The sequence below is a fragment of the Pygocentrus nattereri genome, chromosome 9 (genome assembly GCF_015220715.1).
Source record: "Pygocentrus nattereri isolate fPygNat1 chromosome 9, fPygNat1.pri, whole genome shotgun sequence".
Classification (NCBI taxonomy): Eukaryota; Metazoa; Chordata; class Actinopteri; order Characiformes; family Serrasalmidae; genus Pygocentrus; species Pygocentrus nattereri.
In genome coordinates, this window is record NC_051219.1 from 1,480,052 (window position 1) to 1,489,484 (window position 9,433).

General features: G+C 45.2%; 1 protein-coding gene across 8 annotated transcripts in view; it reads right to left on the reverse strand.

The window, feature by feature from the left end:
• Positions 1–1,019: 1,019 nt before the first annotated feature.
• The window catches only part of dlg4b (discs, large homolog 4b (Drosophila)), a 132,547-nt gene continuing 124,133 nt past the window's right edge, over positions 1,020–9,433 (reverse strand). For 6 of the 8 annotated variants that reach the window (XM_037541366.1, XM_037541368.1, XM_037541370.1 and 3 more), the window contains 7 exons: positions 6,408–6,460; positions 5,988–6,035; positions 5,770–5,871; positions 5,407–5,579; positions 3,436–3,548; positions 2,372–2,463; positions 1,020–1,208 (listed from right to left, as the gene is read on the reverse strand). In XM_037541366.1, coding sequence (XP_037397263.1) covers positions 1,102–1,208; positions 2,372–2,463; positions 3,436–3,548; positions 5,407–5,579; positions 5,770–5,871; positions 5,988–6,035; positions 6,408–6,460 — 688 coding nt within the window. In that variant the 3' untranslated portion in view covers positions 1,020–1,101. The remainder of the gene's footprint in view (positions 1,209–2,371; positions 2,464–3,435; positions 3,549–5,406; positions 5,580–5,769; positions 5,872–5,987; positions 6,036–6,407; positions 6,461–9,433) is intronic. The other 2 variants (XM_037541367.1, XM_037541369.1) reach the window with 1 other exon arrangement.

The following is a 9,433-nucleotide window of genomic DNA, read 5'->3' on the forward strand; positions in this document are numbered from 1 at the left end:
TGTGTGTGTAGGTGTGTGTGTGAGTGTGTGTGAGTGAGTGTGTGTGAGTGTGTGTAGGTGTGTGTGTGAGTGTGTGTGTGTGTGTTTGAGTGTGTGTGAGTGTGTGTGTGTAGGTGTGTGTGTGAGTGTGTGTGTGTTTGAGTGTGTGTGAGTGTGTGTGTGAGTGTGTGTGTGTAGGTGTGTGTGTGAGTGTCTGTGAGTGAGTGTGTGTGAGTGTGTGTAGGTGTGTGTGTGAGTGGGTGTAGGTGTGTGTGTGTGTGTGTGTGTTTGAGTGTGTGTGAGTGTGTGTGTGAGTGTGTGTGTGTAGGTGTGTGTGTGAGTGTGTGTGTGTGTGTGTGAGTGTGTGTAGGTGTGTGTGTGAGTGGGTGTAGGTGTGTGTGTGTGTGTGTGTGTGTGCGCGTGTGTGTGTGTGTCAGTAAAGTGCTGAGTGCTCCTCTGATCTCTCTCATATTGCCTCTTTCTGTTTTTTTGCTCTGTTTAGCTCCAACACTGTAGAATGTAGAATGTACCGTTGCCACAGAAACAGCAATCATTCGACATATTGCCCTGGTCAGCATGAACAACAATCCTTTAACTTATCGCCGTGGCCACCGCCGTCGCCGTGGTCACCACTGTCCTCATTCTCGTCGTCATTGGTGCTGCTGAGAATAGTGGAAGTCCACAAACAGCCAACAGTTTTTTATCCATCCGTCTCCTCCCTCTGCTCTCTCTCTCCCTCTCTCTCTCTCTCACTCTGTCCTGCCTCTGTCCGTTCTCCAGGTTCTGCTCCTCCGTTCCTCAGAGATCAGTTCCATTAGTTTGATCCTGATAGGTCAACACGGCTTTAAGGTAACGATGGAAGCAGCAAAACAGGGGCGAGAGAGAGACATACGGAGAAAGAGGGAGAGAGAGAGATACAGATACAGAGAGAGAGAGAGAGAGAGAGAGAGAGGATAGAGAGAGGGGTTGTTTGTATTGATTGAAGTCTTTGTGAGAGCGATGAGGAGCTGCTTCTTCTTCTCTCTTCCTCCCACATGTCAGTGTGTGTGTGTGTGTGTGTGTGTGTGTGTGTGTGTGTGTAGGTGTGTGTGTGTGTGTGTATGAGTGTGTATGTGTGAGTGTTTACAGTCTCTCTCGTGCTGGTATCCAGATGTACGGTCCTGACTGCTCCTCAATCACAGATTTGATGCGGTGGTAGATTTCCTCAAAGCTGTCGCCCTCAACGATTCCTGCACACACACACACACACACACACACACACACACACACACACGTAAGTGTGATGTTAAGCATGTTAAGATGTTGTCCAGATGTTAGTGTGATGTTGTGCAGGCGTTTTCAGGACATTTTCTAAATGTTATTGTGACGTGCAGATGTCATCAAGACCTTTTCCAGATGTTAGTGACTTTGTGTAGATGTTGTCAGGACGTTTTCCAGATGGTGTGACGTGCAGACATTATCAGGACATTTTCCAGATGTTAGTAACGTTGTGTAGACATTATCAAGACATTTTCCAGATGTTAGTGACGTTGTGTAGATGTTGTCAGGACATTTTCCAGATGTTAGTGTGGCATTGTGCAGATGTTATCAGGACAATATCCAGATGTTAGTGTGACATTGTGTAGACATTATCAGGACATTTTCCAGATGTTAGTGACGTTGTGTAGATGCTGTCAAGACATTTTCCAGATGTTAGTGACATTGTGTAGACGTTATCAGGACATTTTCCAGATGTTAGTGGGCTGTTGTGCAGACATCATCAGGATGTTTTCAAGATGTTATTGTGATGTGCAGACAGTATCAGAACATTTTCCAGATGTTAGCATCACGTGGTGCAGATGTTATTTGAAGGTAGGCTGATTTTTCTGTGTTGAACAGACGTTATCATGACATTATCCAGATATTATCACTTATTTACATCAATGTAATTTAGAAGTTATCATAACATTGTACAGACGTTACCTTAGATTACCTTAACCAGGCGTTTCCATAATGTTGGTTAGAGATTATCTGAATGTTATGCAGAAAATGTTATCTAGAGTCTTCTTAAAGTGGGCCAGATGTTACTGTAATGTTGTGTGAATGTTATCTGAATGTTATCAACTGCCACGTAATGTTGATGCTATCTCATGTTACCCAAATGTTATCGTAACCCCGTGCAGATGTTAACTGGATGTTAGGTAGTATTGTCATAACATTGGTTAGACATTATCTGAACATTATCCAGATGTTACTGTGGTGTTAAATACAGATGTCTGAAAGTTATTTAGATCTTTTAAGACTTTGGGTAGATGCTGTTTGGAGATATGTGATTAGATGTTATCATGAGGTTGCGTAGATGCTACCTGGATGTTATTACGACATTGCGTGGATGCTATGTAGGAGGTTGTACCTGTGAAGCACTCAATGAAGTCCTGCTCCAGTTTGATGGCTCGGTCTAAAGCTCTTCTCGCCTGCTCCTCCGTCAGGCGCTTATTAATATCACTGCAATTATAAATGAACACACATATGCACAAACGAAATCCATGTTAGGCAAAAAATACCACTGGAATTACTGCGGTAGGGAGTTATAATTTAACCACTTAACATCCCAGGATTATGACATACTAAAGCCGCGCTCAGTCGGGATTAGCTTGACGTGAGGAGTTTAACAGTATAGACTCTTTTACCTCGTATCCATAAAACCATAAAACCATAAAAATAACCTCAGGTTATATTAATCCCATGCAAATCGACACGTCGTGCTTCCTCTATATATATTTTGTAGTAGTGTCCAGTGGCTGCAACACTGTTCCGCAAGTAAAGAAAAGAAGCTGACGGGGCAGTGGGGTTATGAGGAGGTCTTGACCTGGTCCCGGGGTTCAAGAGCGGTCTGGCCTGCCACCACTGCTGAAAGAAATCCTAGAGGAAACACTGACGTGGGTGAAAATGCTGTGGTGAGTTTTTTAAGTTTGACAAAGCTGAAGTTCGAATTTGTGTGACAGTTACGATTACAGCGCCTACCGCGGCAGAATGTAACTGCTGCACCACTGCAGGTGGAACGGGAAGGTTCGTATAAGATAGGAAGCTGACTCAGGCCCCGTTCTCTGTGGCTAAAACTAGACTGGTGTGCATGAAACTGGATCTTTTCTACTGTTTCCTGGAGCGAAGGCAGTCTGTAAATCATGCAGTTGCTCCATCTCTGTCATTTAGACCCAGTGTGAATCGCTCTTAAACATAACAGACATCCTGAGGGAAACTGGCATCACCACCTCCTCATGGAGAACTAATCCAGCCCACAGGGCTTCAGGCTTATTATTCAGTGACTGCAGGGTCTTCAGTGCAAACTGGCTGAGCTACTCTGAGGTTAGAGAAGTGTGTGCTATAGCTCTGGGCTGCCGGCGTGTCCTGGCCATTTAAGGGTTAATGTACAGTGTAGGAGCAGTACATTAATCGTCAGTGAGAATCAGCTCTTACAGTATGTTTTGCAGCGAGGTTGGTCTGATGAAGATTGCGATGGGATGTAGCTGCGCGGCCTGCAGTCTCCGCACTGCATTCGCAGAAACATCCAGGATACAGTGTTTCCCCTGCTGCTCTCACACACACACACACACACACACACACACACACACACACACATACATCACATTATACAGACCTTAATAACAAAGAAAATTTGTCATTTTGCCTGACTTTCCTATTTACTAACTCCTGATACCTTAAATACACTCCACCCCCCACCTCAGCCATATCAATAACCCATTATATATATATATATATATATACACAGTATCTCACAAAAGTGAGTGCACCCCTCACGTTTCTGCAAATATTCTGTCTTTTGATGGGACGTCACTGTAGAACTGAAACTCTGATATAAGTTAAAGTGGTCAGTGTGCAGCTTGTATAGCAGAGCAGATTTACTGTCCTCTGAAAAGAACAACACACAGACATTAATGTCTAAACAGCTGGCAGCACAAGTGAGTCCACCTCACAGTGGACGTGTCCAGATTGGGCTCAAAGTATCAATATTCTGTGTGACCACCGTTATTATCCAGCACTGCCTGAACCCTCTTGGGCATGGAATTCACCAGAGCTGCACAGGCTGCTACTGGAATCCTCTACCACTCCTCCATGGTGACGTCACGGAGCTGGTGGATGTAAGACACCTTGAGCTCCTCCTCCTTCCGCTTGAGGACCCCACAGGTGCTCAATTGGGTTTAGGTCTGGAGTCATACTTGGACAGTCCATCACCTTTACCTTCAGCAAGGCAGTGGTCATCTTGGAGGTGTGTTTGGGGTTGATATAGAGTTGGAAAACTGCCATGCGGCTCAGTTTCCGGAGGGAGGGGATCGTGCTCTGCTTCAGAACGTCACAGTACATGTTGGAATTCATGTTTCCCTCAATGAGCCGCAGCTCCCCAGCGCTGGACGCACTCATGGAGCTCCAGACCCTGGTGCTACCACCACCATGCTTGACTGTAGGCAAGAGACAATTGTCTTGGTGCTCCTCACCAGGGCGCCGCCACACATGCTGGACACCATCTGAGCCAAACAAGTTTATCTTGGTCTCGTCAGACCACAGGACACGGTTCCAGTAATCCATGTTCTTGGACTGCTTGTCTTCAGCAAACTGTTTCCGGGCTTTCTTGTGCATCAGGTTCAGGAGGATTCCTTCTGGGATGACAGCCAGGCAGACCGAGTTGATGCATTGTGCAGTGTACGGTCTGAGCACTGACAGGCTGACCTCCCACTTCTTCAACCTCTGCAGCAATGTTGGCAGCACTCATGTATCTATTTTTTGAAGCCAACCTCTGGAGATGACGCTGAACATGTGGACTCAGCTTCTTTGGTGGACCCTGACCCTGTTCCGAGTGGAACCTGTCCTGGAAAACCGCTGCATGACCTTGGCCACTGTGCTTTAGCTCAGTTTCAGAGTGTTAGCAGTCTTCTAGGCCAGGCGTCTTTCTGGAGAGCAACAATTCTGTTTCTCACATCCTCAGAGATTCTTTACCATGAGGTGTCGTGTTGAATATCCAGTGGTCAGTGTGAGTGAATCGTACCCAAAACACCAAATTTAACAGCCCTGCTCCCCGTTCACACCTGGAACCCTGTAACTCTAACGAGTCACACGACACCAGGGAGGGACGACACAACTGGGCACAATCTGGACCGGTTCACTGTGAGGTGGACTCACTTGTGCTGCCAGCTATTTAGACATTAATGTCTGTGTGTTGTTCTTTTCAGAGGACAGTAAATCTGCACTGCTATACAAACTGCACACTGACCACTTTGTTATTTAATTTCTATAGTATTGTCCCATCAAAAGATAGAATAAAATATATATCAGATAGTAGGAGTGCACTCACTTTTGTGAGCTACTGTGTGTGTACACATATATGTATAGGTGTATATGTATATATATATATATTTCCTCTCTCTCTCTCACCTGTTCAGCTACCTCTCGGACGCTCTGTACGCTCGTCCCGTACAGGTGGCTGTTGTACTGTCCGGCCTCGATGAAGCGATGGCTCTGGATGTCCTTCTCCATCTGTTCCCGTGACGACACAAAGTGATAGTCCCGCCCATCCATCTCGTAGTCCCGCTTGGGCCGCGTCGTATCTGCAGGACGTTACGCTAATCAGAGGTGCGTGTGCTCTGGATGAAACTGACCTCTCAGACTGCTTTCAGACATATTCCATAAGAGCTGATTATAATAATTCTTAACCAGATCCATATCATTTCGTTTCCTACAGAACCGAAAACACACTACTGAAAACAAACTGTTGTCATGGCAATGGGGGTCACTCACGGGGGACGCAGGAGCCGAACTTGTCTGGGAATTCGGACAGGAGGTCGTCGTTGACGCGGTCCTTCATCGGGCCAAGGATTATGATGGGGCGAGCGTAGTGCACTGAAAACCAGAGAGAGGGAGACTTCACAGTCGGTCACTTCATTAAAGCTCATTATAATATTTATTACAAAATGCACGTTATTCACAAATGCTGTGGACAGTGGACAGTCACTGACCTTCTATCTGTGTTACAATCTCATAACTCTGAATGTAGTCGTCCCGTCCTGCAGTGAACACACAGATTATTGATTATCAGTGGACAAAACACACGAAACTGCCTGGCCCACAGGAGTCAAGGGTCACTCTGTAGGCCACGTTAGGACCTCTGGCTCCAAGCTGCTTCACTCTATAGCAGGGGAGTGGGGGTGCACAAACTTTTGCACACGACTGCATATATCAGTGCTGAAGTTTAATACTAGACATTTTCATGCAGCGTCATGTCAGCGTCTCGGGTTTGGAGGGTTTTGTTCACCACTGGCTGTAACGGTGATGATTAGAGAGATCCAGCTTAGGCTCAGAGCTCCTAATATGGGCGTGACTCCACCCACAGAGTGACTCTGTCAGCAGGTCTACGGTATTGAGTAACACACTCTTACCTATGCTGTCCCTCCCCTTGGAGCGCAGGCGGGACCACTCCTTCCTCTCCACTCTGATGGACGCAAACAAAGACACGTCACTACTGCACTGCATTTACAGTGCACTTAACAACACACAGATACAGTAATACAGTAAACATCACAGTTACATCTGAAACAGGCCTCCTAAGAACACTGAGATATAATGGACTGGGGTGTTTCCTACAATAGGGGGCGCTACCTGCTACCACGAGTGAAAAGAAGACACATCATTTGAAAAATAAATCTATTTTTCTTATTAACCCTTAGAAATCTAACATTTTGGGGAGTTTTTTTTGGTATTTTGGGTCAATTACAACTGGAATTATAAAGTATTTATATGTGACAATCACACGTGTGTGTATGTTGTTATTTTCAGGAGACCCTGGGCTCTCAGATACGCCATTGTTTGACACATAAATACTAAAAGAAATTTGATATCTTTATGGATTTTATATCTTTATGGATTCTGGATCAAAAATTGACCCAGCACCTGCAAAATTTAGTATTTTTCAAATTATATCGATCTTGAAAACAAGTGCAGTGTCACGATTGGCCCCTTCCAGTCCTCCATGTGCTTTTGTTTTGTTTTGGTCTTGTCCATGTGATTCCTTGTTTTGTTTCTTCCCGGTCCTGCCCCCTTGTTTCCAGACCCTGCCACTGATTGTAACCACCTGTGTCTTGTTAACCCTTGTTATTCCTTGTATTTAAGCCATGTGTTTTCCCGTTAGGTTGCTGGTCTTTGTTTGGTCTTTGCATTGTGGTGTTTGATGTCATATCTTCCGGCCCACGTTATTTTTTCCTAGCCTCTGTTTTTGTGTTTAGTCTCTGTTCCTTTTTGTTATGTCTGTCCCTCCATCTGTCCGTGTTGGCTCTTTGACCCTAGACTGTTTAAACCCTGATTATGGATTTGCCCCTAATAAATCTTGCTTATCTCAGCACATGCATCTGCCTCAGCATCGCTCCCTGGCGTTACATGCAGTCATACGTATCTTTTCAGGAATGGTTAGTCTGGAGTGTCTGTGAGCTGAAAGTGCAGTAATTTTGAAGGTGATTCAATCTGTTGGTTATTATGAGTAAAAATAGACAATAAGCATAAGGTGGACATGGTTTGTATTGATTTTCTGTCCTCTTGGATTCAAGCTGAGATCTAAAACTCTGACACACAGCAAGATGGACTTTATTTTTAATTACAAACTGAGCTGCAGATTTAAAATCAGATATTTTTAATACTATAAATCAGTGTAAACTGAAAGTCCTTTACTTATAACATGAAGGTTGAAAGGAGAGATGTATAACAGTAGCGAGTGGGTTTGGGTGATGTTGGAGCTGAGTGACCTCATTGTGAATCACGTCACTGCTTTAACCCTTTGTTGGATTATAAAGGCCAAAGAGCAGAGCGATAACATCAGGATTTTAGGTGATATTCCAAGCCGAATTACTCACTGATGAGTCTCCCCCTGCTGTTTATCAGAGTCGCCCCCTGCTGTTTATCAGAGCTCCCCCTGCTGTTTATCAGAGCTCCCCCTGCTGTTTATCAGAGTCGCCCCCTGCTGTTTATCAGAGCTCCCCCTGCTGTTTATCAGAGCGCCCCCTGCTGTTTATCAGAGCTCCCCCTGCTGTTTATCAGAGCGCCCCCTGCTGTTTATCAGAACTCCCCCTGCTGTTTATCAGTCTCCCCCTGCTGTTTATCAGAGTCTCCCCCTGCTGTTTATCAGAGTCTCCCCCTGCTGTTTATCAGAGCGCCCCCTGCTGTTTATCAGAGCGCTCCCTGCTGTTTATCAGAGCTCCCCCTGCTGTTTATCAGAGTCTCCCCCTGCTGTTTATCAGAGCGCCCCCTGCTGTTTATCAGAGTCGCCCCCTGCTGTTTATCAGAGCGCTCCCTGCTGTTTATCAGAGCTCCCCCTGCTGTTTATCAGAGCTCCCCCTGCTGTTTATCAGAGCGTCGCTGCTCCCCAGTTTCAGTCTCCATTTCCCAAACGCTTTAGCCGAGTGTGCTAACGTTCCTCCTCCTAATAAACAGACACCCGTTCAGCTCCGCCTCCTCATTATTCACCACCATCACTGTAATACTCCATCATCTACATTAACTCAGGAAGGTGGTCAGAGGGGCGGTGGAGTCGGCAGCGTCTGAGATGTTTAAAACGCAGAGTTAGAAGAGAAAAACGTCTCCCAGTGAAAGCCGCGTTTTACAGTAGGAATAAATGGAGCTCATTATGCTGGTAGTGAACTACGCTGCCTGACTCAGCCGCCTCAGAACCAGAGAAACGGGCCTTAAACAGGAGTCAGGACCCTGCTGGGGTTCATCCTAAAGTTAGGACAGGATTTAGGAGGTTTAGTCCAGTCAGGATGTTTGTGTGATGCTGTTTTCTGATCTGGAGTTAATGAGGAGATGATGAAGGGAGGAGCCGTTATTCTGGAATAGATACTGAACTAAATTCAGTCGTCATGGAGACCAAAAAGGTCAGATTTCAGAGCTAAGATGATTCTGTAATATGGCGTGTCTGGTCCCGGTCACTTGGTAGACTTTATTCTAATTTGTGGAGATTTCATATTGTTGCAGTCAGAGCAAAACCTTCAATCTCAATTTTTGTTGTTTTTCAGTTTTTGACATCATTTGAAAGATCCTGATGGTCTTTACATTGAATGTAAATTTCAGCATGAATGAACCAAAATAAACAGCCCAAAATGACATGGGAAAACATCTGGTTCCACTGACTTTCATTAAAAGTAAAGTATGTTTTTCCTTCTCCTGTAAAATTACCATTTTGGAGATATGAGGTTTTGCTCTGACAGCAGCGATACAGTCAGCCCAAGGTTCAATGCTGGTTGTGATTGGGTTCAGGTGGTCTTGTGCTGTTATTCTGCAGACTGTAGTGCTGTCCAGCTGTTTTCTCCAGTGTTTTCATCATATTCTTCACTCTGTCCACTGTTTGTCTGTTGTTTTAAAGGCTAACATTACTTTATACTCTATTAAAGTGATGAATTGATTGCGCCCCCAGCTGGCA